General features: G+C 41.3%; 1 protein-coding gene across 8 annotated transcripts in view; it reads right to left on the bottom strand.

Moving 5' to 3' along the window:
* LHX9 (LIM homeobox 9) overlaps window positions 1-26,667 on the bottom strand; it is a 69,812-nt gene that overhangs the window by 8,690 nt on the left and 34,455 nt on the right. For 7 of the 8 annotated variants that reach the window (XM_077277974.1, XM_077277971.1, XM_077277975.1 and 4 more), the window contains one exon: window positions 12,632-12,828. In XM_077277974.1, the coding sequence (XP_077134089.1) occupies window positions 12,632-12,828 (197 nt within the window). Of the gene's footprint in view, window positions 1-11,386; window positions 11,752-12,631; window positions 12,829-26,667 lie in introns of those variants that run through there. The other variant, XM_077277978.1, reaches the window with a different exon arrangement.

Genomic DNA, 26,667 nt, shown 5'->3' with positions numbered 1-26,667 from the left:
ACAAAAAATATATGTTTTCATATAATCTAGTTCACAAATAGAACCATTTTTGCCTCAGCATTATTACTCTGATATAAGTGCGAATGTCCAACATGAATGTTTGTAAATTGGCAATTACTCTTGTAAATTTGCTACAGAGAGGGATCTTTATCCCCCTATGAAAATAAGCCAGCCAGCCCCCTTCATTTGATCATTGACACACAGGAATATGGAGGAAGCTCCTTGCCTGTGTGAGAACAACAGAAAAGATCCACTTTTGGGACCACAAGAAGGGGGTCTGATATCAGGCGATTGGCACCATTCAGCCTTTTTAACCTCATATTTTGAGATAATTGTAAATTGCTCACAGGATACAATAAAAAGTAATTAACAACCCTTTGCACATAAGAGGTTTTATACAAAAGTAACAAAAATAGTATATATTAGAAATAGTTGATGTTTGTCTGGTACAATCTGATTATTAACAAGTAAAAAGAAATCCATGAAAAACTCACTTTTTCACAAACAAAAATCACAAATCATATTTTGCTTATTTCCATCTAACCTGAAAAATAGATACTAGAACATGATTTCAAAGTAATATTCAGAATATGTACAATCATGATTGTTTCTTACATTTAAATATGTCCTTTTAATAAAATATTACTGTTTAGTTGTTTTCAAATATTACAAAATTACTTTTTTCCAAAGTTTGATAAATTATAAAAGAAAAGACAAATAATAACATAAGCATAGAACATGTATGGGCCAAATAAGTATGACGTTACATTTGACAAGCAGCAGTTTAGGAAGGAAAAACTAAACTGGGTAAGAGAGAAGAAGAATATTACTGAAGTTTAATATGTTACTACAAGTCAATTTTAAGAATATTTTTGGGAAGAGCAATGTGGAAGGGTACAAAAAACAATTGAAGTCAAGAAACTTGGGTTTGATGGCTTTCACAAATCAGGAATTATAAGCGTTAGATGAAAGATGTGTACGGTAAAGATTTTATTACAAGGATGTAGGATTTGGGAGGAGGTAGAGAAGGATTGGGGGGTGAAGAGTTCTCATTGATTTTCATGAAAAAAAATTGTAGTCATTTATTTATGAAAGGAGTTTTGTAAAACGTAAAAAGTATTATTTGTACTTGCATGTGAGCACTGCTTAGATGCAATGTAACCTTACTAATTGATAGGGAAATGATTGCATCCACAGTACGCAAGAAATTAAAAATAATAATATTCTTGGATTTCCAAACCTCGAGCTAAAATGATAGCAGACCACTCCATGGAATATTATATGTCCTGCAAATTAGGGTAGTACAAAAATGTGATATTGCCTATGTTCATGTATACGCTAATATCCAAAATGCTGGGTTTGTTCTTAGCAGCAATAGAGCCATTTTCCCATGTGTCATTTTTTTCTTATAGTTTCCACATTATATTTTTTTTAATCATATGCACTTTTGTATTTTAATCACCTGTGATTTGGCTATAGGTAGGAAGTCCAGATACGTCTGAATCTAAAATGTTACCAAAACGTCTATTTGCAGTTAGACATTACAACATGGACCTTAACTTCCGCTAATGTTGTCTTTTAATTAGGACAGTCATGATGGAATTTTTCAACCAAACTTGCATGATATTTGAAGTCATTCACTATGGTTTCAGTTTTTTTTCTATTAAAAACTGCCATGTCCAAAAATACTGTTAATAACGTTCAACCAAGGGGTGAAAATGTGTTTCCAAATATGTGGAAATGACTGGCTATCTAAGTCTGCAATCTTTGGGAGCAATCTTCAAGGGAATAAGTCATCAGGTTTCTGCTATTTAACCTGAGAGCAGCGCAATGCATAAGCAGCATAATAGTTCCAGGGATGTGTCACTTACTGAGCTGTGTGATGTAGTTTCAGTATAATCAGTGTATTATCAACAGAAGATTATCACTGTTGGACTAGGAGTCACGTGCCAGGTAGTCCAGTTAATATGTGTAACCGCGCAACAACTTCTGATGCCCTGCTGACACAGTGTACACATGAAGCTGCCAATAAATTGTGTGGGCGGGGTTATACACCGCTGAGCATTCTGACCGCTGCTACATCTACAGCAGAAAAAACAGGGATTGTATCGAAACTGCACCAAGCAGCCTAGTAAGTGACACATCCTTAGAATCAGGCTCTCTGTCCCTACATTATACTGCTTTCAAAACACTTGTGACAAATTCCATTTAACAGAAATGAGAGAGGTGACATCAAAGAATTTGTATTTAAATGTGCCCTGATATCTTATAACATAGCACTAATGAGTTCATATTACATTTTTGTTTGTTTGCACATTAGGACGTACACTTCACTGATTCTTTCCATAGCAAAGACATCTACAGTTGTAATCATCTAACTCTTTAGTTACATATGCATCAGTCTGATCTATAGCTCTGATCTGATGCATTAAAAATATTGCGTAAATTAAAAGTAATTCATAATTAGCAAATTACCTATTGTTCAAATCAGGTTTTTTTGTCATGTGCATCTTTTAAATAAAAATTTTAAAAAATTTCATATCACAATCTGAATAAAAAAAAAAAAATAGAAATACATTTTGACACTGACCATTGGGGTTATTTTAGCCTGATGCTTCCTGTTGTCTACAGTAGACTTTTCAGACATCTCTTTGTCATTACATTTATCCTATAATGAATTTAAAAAGCTGGAAGCTCCTTAGTGCAGAAATCCTTAATTTGTTGGATATGGTGAGGGCTGACAGAAGGGCACATGGTAGTGTTCTCACCTTGGAGGGATGTGCAGAGATCAGGCACGACTCTGTTCCACAGCCAAAGATGGAAAGAATCAGCTGCAGCTGCCCCAGATGATGGTCCAGTCCAGGAACCTCTATGTATCAGAAAAAATGCTACAAAATTGAGATGAAAATGGGGGCAATAAAAATGCTGCTGAGTAGTGTTGAGCGATACCGTCCGATACTTGAAAGTATCGGTATCGGAAAGTATCGGCCGATACCGGCAAAGTATCGGATCCAATCCGATACCGATACCCGATACCAATACAAGTCAATGGGACTCATGTATCGGACGGTATTCCTGATGGTTCCCAGGGTCTGAAAGAGAGGAAACTCTCCTTCAGGCCCTGGGAACCATATTAATGTGTAAAAGAAAGAATTAAAATAAAAAATATTGCTATACTCACCTCTCCGACGCAGCCTGCACCTTACCGAGGGAAGCGGCAGCGTTCTTTGTTTAAAATTCGCGCTTTTCTTTCCTTTACTGAAGTCCCGGCTTGTGATTGGTCGCGTGCCGACCATGTGGCCGGGACGCAACCAATCACAGCAAGCCGTGACGTAATTTCAGGTCCTTCAGGATTTTAAAATTACGTTCCGGCGTTGTGATTGGTTGCGTCGCAGTCACATGGGCAACGCAACCAATCACAGCAAGCCGTGATGTAATTTCAGGTCCTTAAGGATTTTAAAATTACGTCCCGGCTTTGTGATTGGTTGCGTCGCAGTCACATGGGAGACACAACCAATCACAAGCCGTGACGTCACGGGAGGCTGGACACGCGCCCATTTTAAAATGCGCGCGTGTCCAGCCTCCCGTGACGTCACGGCTTGTGATTGGTTGCGTCTCCCATGTGACTGCGACGCAACCAATCACAAAGCCGGGACGTAATTTTAAAATCCTTAAGGACCTGAAATTACGTCACGGCTTGCTGTGATTGGTTGCGTTGCCCATGTGACTGCGACGCAACCAATCACAACGCCGGAACGTAATTTTTAAATCCTGAAGGACCTGAAATTACGTCACGGCTTGCTGTGATTGGTTGCGTCCCGGCCACATGGTCGGCACGCGACCAATCACAAGCCGGGACTTCAGTAAAGGAAAGAAAAGCGCGAATTTTAAACAAAGAACGCTGCCGCTTCCCTCGGTAAGGTGCAGGCTGCGTCGGAGAGGTGAGTATAGCAATATTTTTTATTTTAATTCTTTCTTTTACACATTTTTACATTAATGTTGTTTCGATACCGATAGCCGATACCACAAAAATATCGGATCTCGGTATCGGAATTCCGATACAGCAAGTATCGGCCGATACCCGATACTTGCAGTATCGGAATGCTCAACACTACTGCTGAGTGCTACAAAAACAAGGGTAATATCTACATAAGAATTTATTTTAAAAAATGGGGCTATGCGTTTCAACATTGCACAGATGTCTTCCTCAGGCCAGGTGTCATGATCCTATGGTAGAATTTGAGCAGGAGCCTCGGGGGTTAATGCTGCTGGCCTCCCTTTGGATTGGGGAGGGCTTTTTATAGCCGCGGGAGGTTTGCTTCCTTGTCAGTTATACTTCTGCTCTCGGCTGAGTTAAGTGACCCCTGTATGCTTGGGTGTTTGTGCCTTGTGCCTGCCTTGTGACTCTTCTTCCCATTTTGTCCCGGCCTGTCCCCCACGTCGCACTTGCCTGTCTATTAGGTTCTGTCAGTGGATTATCTGGTTCTCTGACCCCGGCTTGGTTTCTGACTTCCCTTTAGATTGTTACCTCGACTCTGGTATTACCCGCTCAGTTTCCTTACACCTGTTTGTACCCGGTTATTGTATGCTTGTCGGCTTCCTAGCCGATCACCTCCCAGTTGTACCCTTGGAGCTCTGCTGATCGCTCCGGGAGCTCCAGCAGCTGGCCCTGCCCCAGCCCCTCCTCCTGTGATCACCTGCCGCAGTGTAACAATAAGCCAAACCCTGTGTATTACCCTCATGTTAGGCAGATTATGCAGAATGCTTTACTTTACTTATCCAGCTAAAGATGTATAAAACCTTACAGACTAAAATACTGTAAGCATTCTAACAGTATAGAAAAAAACAGGGAGCATCATGCATCTGAACTGTGTCCTGAAAGTCTTATTGCCGATTGCAGAAGTTGTGTATCCAGGTTTGAAGTTCTAAACAAGAAATTATATATATATTATATATATATATATATATATATATACCGTATATACTCGAGTATAAGCCGAGATTTTCAGCCCACTTTTTGGGGCTGAAAGTGACCCTCTCAGCTTATACTCGAGTCATTGTCAGCGGGTGAAGTCAGCGGGGGAGCGGCGCGATGACATACTCACCTGCTCCTGGCGCGGTCCCTGCATGTCCCATGGTCTCCGGGCAGCTCTTCCTGTGTTCAGCGGTCACGTGGTACCGCTAATTAAAGTAATGAATATGCACGCATATTCATTACTGTAATGAGCGGTACATGACCGCTGAACACAGGAAGATGCCGCCGGCTCCATCTGACAGTGAGACGCTGCCAGGGACCGTGCCGGGAGCAGGTGAGTATATCGGGGGAGGTGAGCATTGCGCGATAGTCACCTTCCTCGTTCCACCACTGCGCGCTGCTCTGTCTTCCATGCTCAGCACTTACTGTTCAGGTCAGAGGGCACCATGATGCGATTAGTGTGTGTGCCACCCTCTGCCTGAACAGTCAGTGCAGAGGATGGAAGACAGAGCGGCGCATGGAACAAGGAAGGTATCACAAGTGCTGGGGACCTGAGCGAAGAGAGGTGAGTATGTGATTTTTTTTATTTTAATCACATCAACAGCATATGGGGCCATAATGTGTGGAGCATCTTATGGGGTCACAATGTATGGAGCATCGTATGGGGCCACAATGTATGAAGCATCTCATGGGGCCACAATGTATGGAGCATCTCATGGGGCCACAATGTATGGAGCATCATATGGGGCCACAATATATGGAGCATTGTATAGTGCCACAATGTATGGAGCATCTCATGGGGCCACAATGTATGGAGCATCGTATGGGGCCACAATGTATGGAGCATTGTATGGTGCCACAATGTATGGAGCATCGTATGGGGCCACAATGTATGGAGCATCGTATGGGGCCACAATGTATGGAGCATCTCATGGGGCCACAATATATGGAGCATCTTATGGGGCCACAATGTATGGAGCATCTCATGGGGCCACAATGTATGGAGCATCTCATGGGGCTATAATGTGTGGAGCATCTTATGGGGCCATAATGTGCGGAGCATCTTATGGGGCCATAATGTGCGGAGCATCTTATTGGGCCATAATGTGTGGAGCATCTTATGGGACATCAACCTTTATGTAGCATTGTATGGGGCAAATGTTTCTATGGAGCATCTTATGGGGCCATTATTAACCTTTGTGCAGCATTATATGGGGCATATTTTGTATGGAGCATCTTATGGGGCCCATCATGAACTGTATGGAGCATTATATAGGGCTCCTGATTCAATATGGATATTCAAAAACACTTAACCTACTGATGTCTCAATTAATTTTACTTTTATTGGTATCTATTTCTATTTTTGACATTCACCGGTAGCTGCTGCATTTTCCACCCTAGGCTAATACTCGAGTCAATAAGTTTTCCCAGTTTTTTGTGGCAAAATTAGGGGGGTCGGCTTATACTCGGGTTGGCTTATACTCGAGTATATACGGTATATATACAGTATATATATATATATATATATATATATATATATATATATATATATATATATATATATTGCACCAGAAAAGTATGATCTTGAGTTTTACTGGAAAATATTATACACAGATTGCTTATTAATTATTTTTTCAATTCCCTAATATTTTGGGGGATAAAGTATCTCTACATCTAAGTTGCTATATGCTGATTTACTAAAGAATAATGCCACTAAAGCCAGTTCACAGCGTAGATCAACATAAATAATCATTTAACCTTGCACAAACTCTTTGTGTAAATATATTACTCAATTTCACATCCATATTCTCTCTCTCTCTCTTAATAATTTACCTCTAGGTATGGATGTTCTGCATGGCAAAAATTGTCTTCATATCAAATCACATGCACACAAAGATAATACACTTTGTGTGCATGTGATTTGATATGAAGACAATTTTTGCCACATAAATCTAAAAAAATAAAACTGAGCCATGTTCCATCACATGCCGTATTACAGAGGTATTCCTTCCTAGAGTTTTTGCTTCTAGGTTAGAGGCACCATAGTATGGCAATGTGCCTATGGCTCCTTGATAGGGAGCTGTAAGGACTGTCTCTGCAGCTGTCCCAACTCCATACAAGCCTGGCTGAATAACTCTCATCAGCGCCCCACAGCTTTCTGCTAACAGCAAAAAGATAAAACTGTAGATTTAGGTCTAAACATGAATGAAGAAGAAAATACCATGCTAAACTAAACAAGATCAAGATAAATAAAGCAAAATATCTGCAAAGTTATGTAACATTTTATGTAGATTTTACCTGTGGAGTTCAAAAGTGGAGTTTCCTTTAAACCACTCCGACTGCTATCTGTGCTATGACATCTCACATCAGTTCAGCTGAAGAAAACACTTTGAGCTAGAGATGTAAGCTCCCTTTGTGACAGATGCAGAAATGCTGCATTTTATTAGTGCTGTTGAAACTTTTTTGTAAATTTTGCTGAGCTATAAATGGAATTATATTATATGCCATGCTCCTGACATTTGTTTTAATGTCTGAAACTATAAAAGTGAGTTTTACTGATTATTTTGTGTTTTTGTTGTTTTTTTTTTACTTGTCAAATGATCATAATGCTGCGCCTGTGCTCCAGTATTCCTTTTCTGAAGAAGTTAGGTTGTTTTATCTAGCCAGTGTTCAAGAAAAGGTTCATAGCCAAGTTCGCACTGTTGTTCGTCTAGGTGTTGCTAAAAGAGAATGTAAAGTAAGCGTTTGGTAAGGTAAGACCACATGGAGTAACTTTGTCTTGGACACAACATGGCTAAAAACAAAGCCACAATTAGCAGCTGTGTTTTTTATTGGTTTTTCGCTACACAGTTTTGCTAATGAAGGAGCTGCTCTACAGCAAAATTAAGTGATCACTTTTTAAGCCAAGATTCCATATTTCTGGGCCATCAGGATCAGGTTTATTATGTTTCAGCTGATGGCAAAGGCATCAGTTGTCATCTGGCTTCTTCAGAAGTTCCTTGGGCAAAACTGATGATCCGGATGGATGGATGCAACATGTTGTGTTTTCAGATTTGGGTCCTTAAGGATTCAGCCCTAGAACTAATGTGCTTAAATGAACTATCTCATAGAAATCTATAGGAACCAATCTTGCTTCGGTTTCCTTCCATGAAAAAAGATGGATGGATGGATGGATGGGAATGAAGCCTTTAATGATCAAATTAGCAGAGTATGTTATTGCCTTGTGACCTTACCCTTAAGGGTGGAGGGGTCTCCTCTGGTTGATTGGGATGTCACCACAGTGAGATTTCTATACCTTATTTAGATTTACGCTAGTGTGTAACGTGTGTAACATATGACTGTCGCAATAGAGTAATATAACACGTGAAGAAGTTCGGGTTAATGTTACTATTTTCTGGCCAGAAAGTCTCGTTCTGCTTTATATATTTCTGTATTATTAGAAGTAATATTACATGCACCGATTATAAGGGACTGCTTTCCTGTCTTTATTCGCTTGTGGTGGGAGAATGCTGCAGAGTGCTATGGAGAGGCACACGCTGAAACACTTGTTTAGATGCGTGTTACAAGGGGCACCATCACCTGTGTGACCGATGCGCCACCACCAAGAAGTCCACCAAGTCCAAGCTTGTGTCCACATTTGGATACATATGAAGAGCTGTGACTACAATATGGACATTTGGCCTGAACCACAGGAGAACTCTTTTGTGTAATGTCTCTTTTTCCCATACTCGTGACTGATCACTAAAATTATACTGTATGTCTCTTGCTTATTGTTCATAAACTGATCCTAAAGTTTGTGTAACAACTGTTGGCTGTTCTTGTGCCTTACATAATTGCATTATGGATCTGTAATATGGTAGTATGCCATTGTATGCTTCTAATTTCAAATTGAGCAAAAGTGATTTGTAGGACTTCTATTTCAGCTGGACCAGGGTCTGTGAACCTCTTTTGCCGGTATTCAAATGCTGGCATCTTAGGCGTCTCTGCCAATGGCACATATAATGTCAAGTTGTCCCAGGAGCCTTGACAGCGCCAGAAGTGACCAGTTTGCTGACATTTGAGTGTTGACCAAAAAGTTTGCACACACCTGGTCCGGCTGCCAGAAAATATCAATGTATATGGAAGATTTTCAAGCCAGTTCCGGCATAAATCTTACAAAAGAATAACATGGTGTGCGCCATCGGATATCCTATTGTTCACAGCAACATACTACCTTCATATAGCCTTGGTGTGTGTGAAGCCTGAGGATACGCTGACAGATATGACAAATCTAGTGAAGTTATTCTATACATTGACTGTCCAATCAGCACATGCAAAAAAAATGCCACTAGAAAAACATACACTAATGTGTACACAGCCTAACTAGGACTTCAGTTGCAGAATTATTCATGGTTCCTGTAAAGAAACCAGAAAGAGGCAGCAGGTTTTGCTTTGCTAAGAGAACAGCAGATTATCATGCCAAAGAAGATTTGCTGGAATTTGCTCACGGCTCTAAGCTTTTTTGAAACAGCATTTTAAACATTCGCAGAATACACTGGATTGGTTAACTGGAAACACTTTACGTGTCATCTTCGTGTCATAACCAGTCAGTCTTAGCTCTCTGTGAACTTAATGGCATTTTTCAGGGTTATGGAAATAAGTATAATATCATTTTGCAAGAGGCACTTATAAGAATGGACACATTTTAGACCATACCTGAAAACTGCAACTAAAAAATAAAATTAATTTTCTTAAAAAAGCAGTCTCAACAAAGTTGTTATTGTCTTAATATATTTCAGTCACCATATTATATAGCTCTGTGTACTTATAAGTCTCTTTTCACTGCATGAGTCATCAATGCAAAAGTCCTTGACAAGGAGGGAGCAGCCGGGTCTGAAGTTGAATAGGGGGGTGGAGCTGGCCTGCCAGGCACTTTGCAGTGATGTAGAATTGTAGTTCTAATGATGACTCATGTAGGGAAATGAGATTTCCTGTTTCTACATAGAGTTTAGAAGGACTCAGCTAGTCCGTTTTTAATCACCTGATGTCATAGAACTAATGAAAAAGCAGAATTAAATGGGTAGAAAGGCAAAATGAGCAATTGTAAGTACACAGTGCCATATAATATGATGACTGCAATATATTAAGAGGATAAAAAACTGTGATGGGAGGGCTTCTTTATAACAGAACTACCAAAAGTGATAACTAGTAAAGGCCCTTTAGCTTACATAAAGATATATGCAAACTGTTTTTCAATAGCTAGCTTTTTTTGCTAGGCTATCAGTGAGTGAAGTTATAATTATATCTCTCCAATTTCTCTGCCTTTATGTTCTCATAACCACACATGTATGGAGAGAGTCCTGCATGTGTGGCCACCTCTTCACTCTCGAGATTATGAGATGAGACCCTGTTCTCGAGATGGTGAGATGGGAAACGCATATTGGAGAACAGCTGATATAAAATTTAGAAGTGCCAGAGAACTGTTATATGTTTCAGCAACTAGTACCCTAAACATTAGATCTTTGTGATTCTCCTTCATTATGTGGATCCACAATAACCATCCAAATCAATATTCACATGCTAACTATTCCCATACAAGCGAATTGATGTGGATACGATTTGGATCTACACAACGTCTGTAATAATAGTGCACTGCCAGTGCACAACACTGGAGGTATGGATGCCACAGGAATGAGTCCTGTAGCTTCATGCACTGATACTTGACAAAGACGGTTTCACATTTTTCATGTACACCAAAGGGCCTTTTATTTACCACGTCTAGTACTTCGCTTATTCCCGAGTCTGCTCATCGTCTGTTGACTGTCGAAAGCCAGTGTAATATAAAGAGATGGCGACTCTGCATTTAGGCAGTTGCTGGATGATACAGACTCGGAGGAAGAGGAAACAGAGGACAGCCATGTCATTCCATTGGAGGCAATATACTAAAATTACATCAATTATAGTTAGAATTTTGTTTTATGAAAACTAGATGATTTTAATAAATCCTGGGCTTTTTTTTCCTAATTGGTCAGACTGCTCCATTCTTGAAATAAAATGATATCACTAAATAGGCAGTCATATTGATGAAAGGAATGGGGATGTATCAGTGAAAATCGGGATGTATCAGTGAAAATCACAGTGAGAAGAGTAAGACATAGGCGCAGAGGGTACCAAGTGGTCCTCGGTCCCTGCAATGTAAGACTACAGTACTGCACCAGGCTCCAGCACTGATGTAAGGTTGATAGAACTCAGAAATGACTCATTGACAACATAGTGCACAATTAAATATGACCGATTGCCTGTGTCCTGCACATCTCTTTACTCTGCCCAACACAACATCCATCCATGGTGGCCCATAAAGATTACACATTGTTCAGGCAACAGGGACAGCACATGTCCTGATTAATTCACTGAGTGATGGTAGAGTTGATTCTTCTTCTTCTAAAACGTTTGGTTGATATATCCCAATTACAGGGTTAAATGCACAGTATTGCAACAAAAAAAGAAACAGCAGAAGACGAGAAGAGTCTTAGTACACGTTAAAAAAGATTGGTGAGTGTAGTTTGAGAAGGGCTTCCAGACTCATGATTGTCCATGTTTGGGGTTACAGAGGCCCCGACATTGATAGAGGGGCTGGTGAGGTCTGATAATGTGGATGCGCCACCTGTTGGTGTAAGTGCTGCACTGTCCGCTGAGGCTGGAGCGCTGAGAGAGGGACCTTCAACCTTATCGCCTCCCCCATTCTCCTGACGTAAAAGATTCCTTCTGAATTTCGCCCGTGCGTTTTGAAACCAAACCTGCAAACCAATCCCAGGGCATTCCTTTTACCGATTATTTTTTTTTTACCCAGATAATTAACTGGGTGTCTTTTTACCTAATTCTTAAAAGACTATCACCTTTACAACAAATAGGTCAACAAAAAGGGATAACTACTCTATCGCCAAAATTCACACTCAGACTTGTAATAGGCCTTAATGGCATTTACATCAGTTCTTCTTGGTGGCCATGAAGACCACGACCATATTCACATAGTGCAGTTTGCATCTTTAGGGGTTTTTTTTTTTTTGCCAAAACTAGGACTGGGTCCAAAACAGAGTAAAACTATAAAGGAATTACTTATACATCTATTTTGGGGACCAGTCCTGCATTCGCTAAATATAATACATGGAAAAACAGCACTGTGTGAACTTGAAAGCGATTATGGTCATTAAAGTGAAATAATTTATCAGCCTGCTTTTACTGGGCAAATTATCATCCAGTAAATTGCAATGAGACACAGGTTTAGAATATTAATGGGTCAATTATTCATGTGAGACAGACATAAAAAGCTTTGCCCTAAAATATGTAAAACTGCTGTATAGGACTGGACTAGGGCAGCCTGTTAATAATATTTCATTATTTGGAGTATTGAAAAGTAATGACACATAGATCAAGTCGTTATTTTTGAGTGATCTACTCTTATATCTACAGTACCTAACAACAAACACTCACCCACTCAAATTCTAACTACTATGCAGCACTTTCCTTGCTAAAACTTTTAGTAAATCAACATTAGATTTTACATGTTCAGCAGGGAAAGGTTAGAATAAAAGACAGAAATTAAAAGCATACAGGGGCCATTCTGACAAACCGGGGGTACCACAGCACATTTCTACAAAAGGAAAGATCGCTGCTCACCTGTAGGACCCTTTTGGTTAAGCCCGTTTTCTGAGCCAGTTGCTTCAAATCCTTTGCATCTGGATTGTGGTTTATAGCAAAGTATGACTTCATGGTACGGAGCTGGTGATGTTTAAATGAGGTACGCATACGTTTTGTCTTTTGGGAGGGAGGATATGACTGGTCTCTGTCCAAATCTGTATCATTCTCATTGCAACCTGTAGGAAAAAAATATTGTATTATGTGCAGGGCATCTCTATAAAGATAGATAGATAGATAGATAGATAGATAGATAGATAGATAGATAGATAGATAGATAGATAGATAGATAGATACATTGGGTACGGAACGTATTCAGACCCCTTTAATTTTTCACTCTTTGTTTCATTGCAGCCATTTGGTAAATTAAAAAAAAATGTTCATTTTTTGCTCATTAATGTACACTCTGCACCCCATCTTGACTGAAAAAACAGAAATGTAGTAATTTTTGCAAATTTATTAAAAAAGAAAAACTGAAATATCACATGGTCATAAGTATTCAGACCCTTTGCTCAGTATTGAGTAGAAGCACATTTTTGAGCTAGTACAGCCATGAGTCTTCTTGGGAATGATGCAACATGTTTTTCACACCTGGATTTGGGGATCCCCTGCCATTCTTCCTTGTAGATCCTCTCCAGTTCCCTCAGGTTGGATGGTAAATGTTGGTGGACAGGCATTTTCAGATCTCTCTAGCGATGCTCAATTGGATTTAGGTCAGGGTTCTGGCTGGGCCAGTCAAAAATGGTCACAGATATGTTCTGAAGCCACTCCTTTGTTATTTTAGCTGTGTGCCTAGGGTCATTGTCTTGTTGGAAGGTGAACCTTCGGCCAAGTCTGAGGTCCAGAGCACTCTGGAAGAGGTTTTTATCCAGGATCTCTCTGTACTTGGCCCCATTCATGTTTCCTTCAATGGCAACCAGTCGTCATGTCCCTGAAGCTGAAAAACACCCCCATAGCATGATACTGCCACCACCATATTTCACTGTTGGGATCATATTGGGCAGGTGATGAGCAGTGCCTGGTTTTCTCAACACATACCACTTAGAATTATCACCAAAAAGGTCTATCTTCGTCTCATCAGACCAGAGAATCTTATTTCTCATAGTCTGGGAGTCCTTCATGTGTTTTTTACCGAATTCTATATGCGGGCTTTCATATGTCTTGCACTGAGGAAAAGCTTCCTTTGGGCCACTCTGCCATAAAGGCCCGACTGGTGGAGGGCTGCAGTGATAGTTGACTTTAAGGAACTTTCTCCCATCTCCCTATTGCATCTCTGGATCTCAGCCACAGTGATACTGGGGTTCTTTACCTCTCTCACCACGGCTCTTCTCCCAAGATTGCTCAGTTTGGCTGGACGCCCAGGTCTAGGAAGACTTCTGGTGGTCTCAAACTTCTTCTATTTAAGGATTATGGAGTCCACTGTGCTCTTAGGAACCTTGAGTACTGAATAAATTCTGTTGTAACCTTGGCCAGATCTGTGCCTTGCCACAATTCTGTCTCTGAGCTCCTTGGCCAGTTCCTTTGACCTCATGATTCTCATTTGGTCTGACATGCACTGTGAGCTGTGAGGTCTCATATAGAAAGGTGTGTGCCTTTCCAAATCAAGTCCTATCGGTTTAATTAAACACAGCTGGACTCCAATGAAGGAGTAGAACCATCTCAAGGAGGATCACAAGGAAATGGACAGCATGTGACTTAAATATGAGTGTCTGAGCAAAGGGTCTGAATACTTATGACCATGTGATATTTCAGTTTCTTTTATTAAATATGCAAACATTTCTACATTTCTGTTTTTTTTTTCAGTCAAGATGGGGTGCAGAGTGTACATTAATGTGAAAAAAAAAGAAAAAAATGAACTTTTTTGAATTTACCAAATGGCTGCAATGAAACAAAGACTGAAAAATGTAAAGGGGTATGAATACTTTCCACACCCACTGTAGATAGATAGATAGATAGATAGATAGATAGATAGATAGATAGATAGATAGATAGATAGATAGATAGATAAACAGACAGATATGGGATAGATAGATAGATAGATAGATAATAAGTTTTACACAAAGTGGCTTAAACATATTAAAAGAGTTGTCTTGTGACTAAAGTGTGCAGTCACTGTATGGGACTAAAGACTTCTGAATTCTTACAGTGCGCACACTGTACAGTGTCAGGATTTTCCTGTTTCGCCAGCTAAATTACTTGATAATATGACTGCAAGTATGTGATTTGCATACTTCTGGCTATTTTTTGAGTATACATGTTCAGCTTTGCTCAATGCAAATGAATTGAGTGAGGCCAAGCACTTCTGCAGGTGACCACATGTACGCAAATAGCATACTTATGGTCATATGACGATTCACTCACCAGAGAATCCTGACAGCATGCAGTGCGCATGCTGTAAGGATTCAGAAGTCTGCATTCACATATAGTGACTGCAGAATTTTATCACAGGTCCGGACAGCCCCTTTAAATAAGCACATCAGAAGGCAAAGAACACAATAATCTGAAAACACAAAAATCAATAAACAAAAATCTAAGTGTGCATTTGTGACGCCCCAGGGTCCTGGTCATCACAGTGGCATTGGTTTCCTCCCGGGGAGAGTGATGTCACGCTTGGAAGCGATGAAGGATATCTTTCACCAGGTAATCACATACACACAACACGTTCACACTCCTGGCCAGAAGGGGGAGCTCTAAACCTGGTTTAGGGTGAACTCCACTATAATTAAATTCTGGTCTGGAGGGAAAGGGAGATTTTTCATTCAGACTGTCAGAGGACAGGGAACAGAGCAGACAGACATAGAGTGTTAGAAGGTCTGGAGGGGCCATGTAGTCTGAGGTACTACAGCTCCTGGAGAAAAGAGAACTTAGAAAGAACGAACAGCTTGTGGAAAGTGTGCAGGAGAGAAAAGGCACAGGAGAGTGATACCAGCGGAGCAGAGCAGTGAATTAGCTAACTCCCTGGCTGGCGCAGATTCCGGTAGCCGTAAGACCGTGGCCGTGCTGAACGCTAAGTGGCATAGCTGAAACCGGCAGGACAGCTGAACTTCAAGTTACCTGTCCGCCTTTACACCCAGGATAGACAGTGATACTTTTAGGGCCTGGGTCGTGATAGAGACCCTATAAAAAGGCCTGCTTCACCTGTCATATGGGTTGTGTCCAAACCTTTATGGGGGACAGAGAGGAACTGTGAGGACCTTATCAGAAGCCATAGGCAATAAGGGACTACAACACCACTGCGCTTTGCGGAAGGCTTTCATCTCCACCTGGTGAAGGGGACTCTGCATTTGCATCCAAACCGGCCGGACCCTGCCTGTCCTGTGATCTGGTGCCCTGGACTGCGGCTGCCTGAAGCTTCAGTAAACCAGGTAAAGGAACTGCAAACCTGTGTCATCGTTCTTCACTGTACTTCTCACCATCTTCGCTTACTCAGCGGGAACCCTGGGGACATGCTTCACCCGTGGGAAGTTATACCATCTAGCTGCCATACCATAACCCCAGCAGACCCCTTTAAGCAGTGTTGGTCCCTACTGACCGAATACACCACAGGTGGCATCACAAACATAAACTTTAATCAATATTCCTTTTACATGGGCGCACAGGGCCACGGACAAGGTCGCTGCCGTGACACGTCCTTGTGGCACCCCAGAAGTTTGGGTACCACAGTAGTGCTGCCTTCCTCTCGGGGAGGGTAGTGCTATGCCTGGAAACAAGAGGGATTCCTTTGGCAGGCAAAACACACAACACCTTCTGAATCCAGGCCAGGAGGGCGAGATCTAAACCCGGTTTCAGGGCAGCTTCCCTTAATAAAGATCCTGGTCTGCAGGAGGAGCGAGTTTAGTCTGGAGCAGACAGCGAAGGGAAAGGAGCAGAGGAGAGATTTAGGGCTCAAGGAGCCTCTGAGGAGCCAGAGCGTGGAAATTGGGTACCGGGAGCCCGAGGGGGACTGCAAGCCCCACAGCAGAACCGGAGGGCATAGAACTATGCATATACTGCCCGCATTAAGCCTGCAGCATTCTGGAGCCTGGAGTCACCATGCAGAGACCCCAGAAGGAACGGCTCAAGCTGCCTATCATACAGGCACTGTCCCAGGACAGAAAGAGGACCAGGACCTTGCTAGGATACCTCAGGCAGCAAGGGACTTATAGCGAGCGCAAAGTGGAAGGCTCCCAACCTGACTTGCCAAAGGGATTTCACTTGTTTCTGGGCTGCCTGGACTCCTTATGTACCTGTTGCCGGTACCCTGACTGAGGCCTGTTACATCTTCAGTAAACCAGGTAAAGACTTTATACTTTGTGTCCTCTATTCAGTCTTTGGCATACAACATCTCTTCAGCATACCTTGGGAACCCTGGGGACCCCGCTTCACCTGTGGGAAGCGCCACCATCAGTGCTGCATCAACACCCCCAGAGGACCCCTTTAAAGCAGCATTGGTCTCCCTATTGACCAAACACCACAGGTGGCGTCACGACAATAGACTTTCACCATATCCCTTAAAAGACCTTCCCCTTTAATTGAGTCCCAGGGTATCGGAGTAGCAAAATTAGGATTATTTAGTCTAGAAAAAAGACGAATGATGGGCGATCTAATAACCATGTATAGTATATAAGGGGACAATACAAATATCTCTCCGAGGATCTGTTTATATTAAGGAAGGTAACAGTCACAAGGGGGCATTCTCTGCCTCTGGAGGAGAGAAGGTTTTTCCACCAACATAGAAGAGGATTCTTTACTGTTAGGGTAGTGAGAATCTGGAATTCCTTGCCTGCGGAGGTGGTGATGGCGAACTCAGTCAATGGGTTCAAGAGAGGCCTGGATGTCTTCCTGCAGCGTAACAATATTGTATCTTACAGTGATTAGGATCTTTAGAAGGATGTAGATCTGGGGATTTATTCTGACGGAATGTAGGCTGAACTGGATGGACAAATGTCTTTTTTCGGCCTTGTTGACAATGTTGCTATGTATGAAATCCCAATTATTTAAAAAAAATATATAATGAAATGTGCAGAAAATCCATTAGAGGGCACTGCAACACTGCTGTGTAATGAAGTCCAACAGCTGTAAGTCAGACTTTCCTTGGAAAGATTCATTGCCACATTCCCACTAGCTAAGTCTAGAAAATGAGCTGTATGTATTGTAGGATATTGATTCTTTAAAAAGAACAAAGCAAGAATTAACATTCACCAAAAATGCAGCCTGATCCATAAAAGTTGTGACTTCTGGAATAAATATGATATCCATAATAAGTACACACATAGATATATGCAGGGGTTGTCATTGTTGCACTACTATTTAGTGAATCTTTAAAAAAAAAACTGTATTTATACAGTGGTATGTGAAAGTTTGAGCACCCTGGTCAAAATTACTGTTATTGTGAAAAGTTAAGCAAGTTGAAGATGAAATTATCTCTAAAAGGCCTAAAGTTAAAGATGACACATTTCCTTTGCATTTAAGGCAAAATAGATATATTTTTTAATCTTTTACTCTTTAAAATTTACAAAAAGGAAAATAGGCAGATGCAAATGTTTGGGCACCCCACAAGGTTAGTACTTAGTAGCACCCCTTTTTGCAAGTATCACAGCTTGTAAATGCTTTTTGTAGCCAGACAAGAGTCTTTCAATTCTTGTTTGAGGGAGTTTCATCCATTCTTCCTTGGAAAATTCTTCCAGTTCTGTGATATTCCTTGGTCGTATTGCATACACTGCTATTTTGAGGTCTAGTTACAGATTTTCAATGATGTTCAGATCAGGGGACTGTGAGGGCCATTGTAAAACCTTCAGCTTGTGCCTTTTGAGGTAGTCTATTGTGGATTCTGACATGTATTTAGGATCATTATCCATTTGTAGAAGCCATCCTCTTTTCAACTTCAGCTTTTTTACAGATGGTGTTATGTTTACATCAAGAATTTGTTGAAATTTCATTGAATCGAATATTCCCTCTATATGTGAAATATTCCCCTTGCCCTTGGCTGCAACACAACTGAAAAGCATGATTGATCGACCTCTTTGTTATCATTGGCGAGATGATCTTTTCCTGAAATTCTGTAGCCTTTTTTCTCCACACATACCTTTGATCATTGTGGCTAAAGAGATTTATTTTAACCTAATCGGTCCACGGGACTTATTTCCAAAATGCATCAGGCTTACTTCTGATGCTGAATTATATGGTGAGGATGCAGGAGATGTTTTCTTGTTATGACTCTTTCATGAAGACCATATTTGTGCAGGTGTCTCTGAACAGTAGAACAATGTACCACAACTCCAGTGTCTTCTAAATCTTTCTGAAGGTTTATTACAGTCAAGTGGGGGTTTTGATTTGCCTTTCTACCAATCCTAGGAGCAGCTCTCACTGAAATTTTACTTGATCTTCCAGACCTTATCTTGACCTCTTCTGTTCCTGTTAACTGCCGTTTCTAAACTACATTTTGAACTGAGGAAAGGGCAACTTGAAAATGCATTGCTTTCTTCTTATAGCCTTCTTTCTGAACCTCCACCATTTTCAGAGTGCTAGGCAGCTGCTTAGAAGAACCCATGGCTGCTGTTTTTGGCACAAGGTTAGAGGAGGCTGGGTTTTCATAAAGCTGGGTAACTTGCATCATCTGGCCTTTATTAACGATGATAGTGAATAAGCCATAACCCTAACGGGTTAATTAAGATCTGAAACCTTAGCCAAAGTTTTCTGAGCACACAAATCTCCAAGGGTGCCCAAACTTTTACATCAACCTATTTTCCTTTTTGTAATTTTTAAAATGTATAAAATTATAATATATTTTTTGGGAGCGTTAAATACAAAGAAAATGTGTTATCCTTAACTTTAGGCCTTATAGATATCATTTCATCTTCAACTTGCTTAACTGTTCACAATAACAGAAATTTTGACCACGGGTGCATAAGCTTTTACATGCTACTGTATTTTACATATTGTATTCCATAGCTTTAACACATTGCGTTTACAAAAGCTATACATACTATTTGATTCACATGCTTTGTACCCGATTCATCATTTGCAGATTTTCTTTTTTTGTCTTGTGGTATTCGTTGATATTTATGTGCCAAATTCATCAACATGGTGCACATGGCTCATAAATTTTGTACAAAGTCAAAAAATATTTTTTCTCTCTTTAATTGTTTTTTGGGCAATTTTAGAGCACAAAAATTCAATATTACAATTATTTGAGCAGACGTTTTTATAGAATCTCTCCAGAGGGAAATTGGAGTACATTTTCAACAAATTTTGCAAGTTTTTGAAAAGTCACAAATGATGAATCACATGAAATCATCTAGAAACTCTAAACCCTGTCCACAATGGTGAAATAAAAAAAAATTAAAACAAGTGACCCTAATATAAAATAGACTTTTAAAAAAATCCAAAAATAGAAAAATGAATTTGATGCAACCCCAAAAAATGTATTGCATTATTTTCTGAATTAGATAGATTAGTTTGAGCACTCCCTGTTTTACCTGCAATCTTCCAGAATCTACTCATAGTAAATGTATGCGATATTATTTAAATATTTAACCACTGAAGTTACAAATCACTGGGACTGGGACACTTCTAGATCAGACTTTCCTGTAATTGGATCCCTATTAGGCCCATGCTCTTACACACTGGTAAGCAGATTTGCCTCCATATACAGTTTTGCCTTTCCTATTAAGAAAACCCCCTCAAACACGGGAAGAACATACAAACTTCTTGCAGATGTTATCTTTGGTGGGATTTTAACCCAGGACCCAGGGTCGGACTGGCCCACAGGAGAACCGGAGGATCCTCCGGTCGGCCCAGGCACTGACCCCTGCTGGCACACAGGGTTGGCAGTTACCTTGGGCCCCTGCTGCCTCAAGGGCCCCAGCGGCACACTAAGCAACCCGTGAGTGAGGGAAGGGGGAGCAGCGGGTCACAGAGGCAGGAGCTGCTACTGAGGCTAAACCTGTGCTCGCTGCTAAAGAGAAATGAATATTCACTGCTTTCCACGCCCATTTCTCTTTAGCAGTGGCACACCTGATCAGCCTTAGGAAGCCGGCTAACACTGCCTGCTATTAAAGAAGAATACTCACTGCCACCCAGGCTGGTCTTAGAGGCAGTTTGGGGCTGCCTCATGCTTTAGACATGCTGCTCCTTTAAATGTAATGATCGGGCTTCATTCCTCTACAGAAGACAGGCCTCTCTCACACTGCCGGCATGAGAGGAGCGCCTGGGAGACATCAGGATGACTAACATGCCGGTAGAGCAGTAACTGGGAGCAGCAGACTAAAGAGAGGTGAGAAAACTGCTTGTTACTATATCCACTGCTTTCTTAGGCTACGTTCACATTTGCGTTGTGCGCCGCAGCGTCGGCACCGCAGCGCACAACGCAAACAAAAACGCAGCAAAACGCATGCACAACGCTGCGTTTTGCGCCGCATGCGTCCTTTTTTTAATTGATTTTGGACGCAGCAAAAATGCAACTTGCTGCGTCCTCTGCGCCCGGACGCGGGCGCCGCAGCGACGCATGCGGCGCAAAACGCAAGTGCGACGCATGTCCATGCGCCCCCATGTTAAATATAGGGGCGCATGACGCATGCGGTGCCCGCCGCTAATGTGAACGTAGCCTTAGTCAGTGGTAGTAATGGCCGCACAGGCAGGGAGACTGCTCGTCAGTGGTGATAGGTTGATGTAGTTCATGACGTCTGGTACTGCTGGAGAGCAGCTGGGTGCCTGTGCAGCCATTACTAGCCTCACTAGCAGTCGGAAAAGTACAGACCTGCTGTAAGGAAACCTTATTTGTTTCTGTCCCTCCTGTGTCTGGCAGCACCTCACTACACTGCAGTGCCCTGAGGAGGAGAGCAGCTATGCTCAGACTGAGAGGGAGGGAGCCATAAATCCTTCACCCCTCTCTCAGATAAGCAGAACAGGTGGCCAGGAAGCCTTGTCCAGTATCTTCCAGAACAGCAAAATTGCCATGGATTCAATGGAAAGTTTTCTAAAGGGTGATTGTGTTCACTATCTAACTTCTTTGTGAGAAATTGTATAATTTATTGGGGTTGGACAGTCAAAACTTGATTGATAACCTATCCAGGGGTCCAATTATAATAATGTGATTACTGGCGTCCAACATCCAGCCCGCACACCACTGATCTGCTGTTATTTGGGTCAGCTATAGTGATGAATGTAGCTGCAATGGTCGTTCCATTGAATGTGTAGCAGCCACTGCTGGGTACAACAGACCAGCTCTTATAGCTGCAGCCGTTCTGCAGTACCCGGCAGCGCCTGCTACACAGCATCTCCCGCACTTTGCAGCTCTATGGAAAGTGTTTACATATTGCCGCCAACAGTTGGTCAGCATGGGAATCTGACCACAAACATCATAATATTGATGAATAGCTCATCACTGTGTTTTGAGCAGACAGCTCCTTTAGTTGTATCGGCATCAGCTGCAGCGGTGTAAGTGATGGACTGCAGCATCAGTGTTTAGACCTCACTCAGACATCCATGTTGCATGTACATGATCTGTATGTGGTTTTCTCAGATACAACAGGTCCCTATTGTTTTTTCTAAATCCATTATAGCCTATGGGGCTGTTCACTTGTCTCTGATTTTCACGACCGTGTGTCTATGCAAAATTCAGACACATATCTATTTTTCTTAGATGACAAGTCCCACATTTGAGGATAGAAAAAGGCTTTGGAGGGAAGCATTATTAACAAATTGGGGAGAACTCCAAATAAACGCTCACTATCAAGCCCTACAATTTAACTTTTATTATATTAATGTTAAAAATTGCTTTAGGGTCTAAATATTGAGGTCCCTAATCTGCCTAAATTTGTTGTCAGTAAAGTGCTCGATGCTCGATTTTTTATACTTAATGGGTAACACCATGGAGTGCTAACACTTATTTGGCAGAATAGGACATACAAATTTATCGCACTAGTTCCCCCAACATGTTTCACCGCATTTGCGACAACATCAGGGGACAAGCCACAGTCCTACCCCCAACGTGGTGGCCATAATTCTGTAAGACTCCATTATATTCTATGAGGTGGGCTTTATTATATTTTATGAGGGGCCACATTATATTCTATGGGGGAGGGCTGTGTTATACTACATGAGGTGAGCTGTATTATATTCTATGGGGGGCTGCATTATATTCTATGGGGGAGGGCTGTGTTATACTATATGAGGTGGGCTCTATTATATTCTATGGGGGAGGGCTGTGTTATACTTTATGAGGGGGCTTCATTATACTCTATAATGGGGATACATTATACCCTATGAAGTGGGCTGCATTATACTATATGAGGGCTGCATTATATTCTATGGGGGGGAATTATACTCTATGAGGGGGCTACATTATATTCTATGAGGTGGGCTGCATTATATTCTGAGGGGGCTACATTATATTCTATGAGGGGGGCTACCCCAACCCCTGCTATATCATTAAAACGTGTACTACCTTATATTATACCCTGATATTAGCGTGTTTTACGGCACAATCAGTGGTCTTGTATTTATTTCTATGTAGCTAGATAGTGGGCCCAAAGAATGATTTTCTCTGGTGGGCCCAAGGTGCTCCAGTCCTACGCTGCCAGGACCCCATTTTGCAGCAGAGCTAACCACTGAGCCATAGTGCTGCCCAATGGCATCAACAATGACCAATGCAGAACTCTAAGATGGTGTTTACAGAGGAATCAGTAACATGATTGAAAACCAGTAGTAAATTACAAGGTAAATACATGACAAAATTGTGCTTGGGTGTAGGTAAAAAGATGGCAAATAAAGCATAAATGAAGTAACTTAATCAATTACTGAATGCAAAAAACAGCACCTAGGAAAAAGGCGGTACCGAAAGATACGTTCCAGCTGATGTCACCACAGGTACAGTCATGGCCAAAAGTTTTGAGAATGACACCAAAATTATATTTTCACATGATTTGCTGCCCTCTGGTTTTTATTAGTGTTTGTCTGATGTTTATATCACATACAGAAATATAATTGCAATCATATTATGAGTACCAATAGGTTATATTGACGGTTAGAATGAGTTAATGCAGCAAGTCAATATTTGCAGTGTTGACCCTTCTTCAAGACCTCTGCAATTCTCCCTGGCATGCTCTCAATTAACTTCTGGACCAAATCCTGACTGATAGCAGTCCATTCTTGCATAATCAATGCTTGCATTTTGCCAGAATTGTTGGTTTTTGTTTGTCCACCCGTCTCTTGATGATTGACCACAAGTTCTCAATGGGATTAAGATCTGGGGAGTTTCCAGGCCATGGACCCAAAATCTCTATGTTTTGTTCCATGAGCCATTTAGTTATCACCTTTGCTTTATGGCAAGGTGCTCCATCATGCTGGAAAAGGCATTGCTGGGCGCCAAACTGCTCTTGGACGGTTGGGAGAAGTTGCTCTTGGAGGACATTCTGGTACCATTCTTTATTCATGGCTGTGTTTTTAGGCAAGACTGTGAGTGAGCCGATTCCCTTGGCTGAGAAGCAACCCCACACATGAATGGTTTCAGGATGCTTTACAGTTGGCATGAGACAAGACTGGTGGTAGCGCTCACCTCTTCTTCTCCGAATAAGCTGTTTTCCAGATGTCCCAAACAATCGAAAAGGGGATTCATCAGAGAAAATGACTTTGCCCCAGTCCTCAGCAGTCCACTCCCTGTACCTTTTGCAGAATATCAGTCGGTCCCTGATGTTTTTTCTGGAGAGAAGTGGCTTCTTTGCTGCCCTCCTTGAAACCAGGCTTTGCTCAAAGAGTCTCCGCCTCACAGTGCGTGCAGAAGCACTCACACCAGCCTGCTGCCATTCCTGAGCAAGCTCGGCACTGCTGGTAGTCCGATCCCGCAGCTGAAACAGTTTTAAGATACGGTCCTGGCGCTTGCTGGTCTTTCTTGGGCGCCCTGGAGCCTTTTTGACAACAATGGAAGTTCTCTCCTTGAAGTTCTTGATGATGCGATAGATTGTTGACTGAGGTGCAATCTTTGTAGCTGCGATACTCTTCCCTGTTAGGCCATTTTTGTGCAGTGCAATGATGGCTGCACGTGTTTCTTTAGAGATAACCATGGTTAACTGAAGAGAAACAATGATACCAAGCACCAGCCTCCTTTTAAAGTGTCCAGTGATGTCATTCTTACTTAATCATGACTGATTGATCGCCAGCCCTGTCCTCATCAACACCCACACCTCTGTTAATGGATCAAACACTAAAACGATGTTAGCTGCTCCTTTTAAGGCAGGACTGCAATGATGTTGAAATGTGTTTTAGGGGTTAAAGTTCATTTTCTGGGCAAATATTGACTTTGCAAGTACAGTAATTGCTGTTAAGCTGATCACTCTGACATTCAGGAGTATATGCAAATTGCCATTAGAAAAAATGAAGCAGTAGACTTTGGAAAAATTAATATTTGACTCATTCTCAAAATTTTTGTCCATGACTGTACATAGGAGCATTCATGATTATGAAACTCTGATTACTTTTACTTTACTTACAATTTACTTGTTAGTAACCATTACAGCTTTACTTGTACACATACACTTTGCTTATTCAGTGGCATTGTTAATACAATTAATTTCTGCTTTATCTGCCATCTTTTTTACTAGCACTCATGCGTAATTGTCTTATGTATTTACCCTTTATGCATTTCTTTCTACTTCCGATATTTAATCATGTTCCTTTATAAACATCATCCTTGTGTTTGCCCCGTTGGTCCTTCTTGATGTTGAGCTCTGATTTTAATCCCATTCATATCCCCCATACATGTATATATACAGTATATGTGTGTGTGCAATACATACTAAATTACGCCTTTAGAGCTCTGTATTTTTGGACAAGCTTTTTGTTCTCAGTTTGGTTTACTTATAATTGTATTTTGCAAGTGAGTGAAAAAATTTTTTTTTACCTTTTTGTATGACGAGGTACAATAGTAATATTGCTTCTAAGTTATTCTTCTCTGCAAACCATTGTAAAACTTAGAGAAATATAGCAAAGGTCTAAATTACAGACCAAATTCCTGAAAGCATTCACCTAAATTTTGCAACTTTTGGTGTCTTCATGCCAGTCTTTCCTAGCCCGCCGAAGTGGGTGGAGTTGAGCTGGATGATGTTTGGTGATCAATGCTCATCAAATTCATGATGAGCAGGGGTGTTTGCTAACCCACAAATCCTGCTGGAGTAAGATTTGTTGTGGGAGACACACAGAGGTGCACGCCACTCATCCAGCATTCCGGATTCATGAGGAGGCATACACGCCTAATATAGCACCTACATAATATAGCACGTACATAGGTGGCTATGTATGCATTTGATCTCCTCTACTGAATTCTATGAGAGGTACAGAGATAAAGAGAGGTACAGTGAGTACGGAAAGTATGCAGACCCCTTAAAATTTTTCACTCTCTGGTTCATTGCAGCCATTTGGTAAATTCAAAAAAGTTAATTTTTTTCTCATTAATGTACACTCTGCACCCCATCTTCAATGAAAAAAAACAGAAATGTAGTAATTTTTGCTAATGTATTAAAAAAGAAAAACTGAAAAATCACATGGTCCTAAGTATTCAGACCCTTCACTCAGACACTCATATTTAAGTCACATGCTGTCCATTTCCTTGTGATCCTCCTTGAGATGGTTCTACTCCTTCATTGGAGTCCAGCTGTGTTTAATTAAACCGATAGGACTTGATTTGGGAAGGCACACACCTGTCTATATAAGACCTCACAGCTCACAGTGCATGTCAGACCAAATGAGAATCATGAGGTCAAAGGAACTGCCCAAGGAGCTCAGAGATAGAATTGAGGCAAGGCACAGATCTGGCCGAGGTTACAACAGAATTTCTTCAGTACTCAAGGTTCCTAAGAGCACAGTGGCCTCCATAATCCTAAAATTGAAGAAGTCTGGGACCACCAGAAGTCTTCCTAGACCTTGCCGTGCAGCCAAACTGAGCAATTGTGGGAGTAGAACCTTGGCGAGAGAGGTAAAGAACAACCCCAAGATCACTGTGGCTGAGCTCCACAGATGAGGTAGGGAGATGGGAGAAAGTTCCT

Source organism: Ranitomeya variabilis, chromosome 8 (assembly GCF_051348905.1).
Source record: "Ranitomeya variabilis isolate aRanVar5 chromosome 8, aRanVar5.hap1, whole genome shotgun sequence".
Lineage (NCBI taxonomy): Eukaryota > Metazoa > Chordata > Amphibia > Anura > Dendrobatidae > Ranitomeya > Ranitomeya variabilis.
The sequence above is the reverse complement of the archived record's forward strand: the minus strand, read 5'-3'. Positions and strand labels throughout refer to the sequence as shown.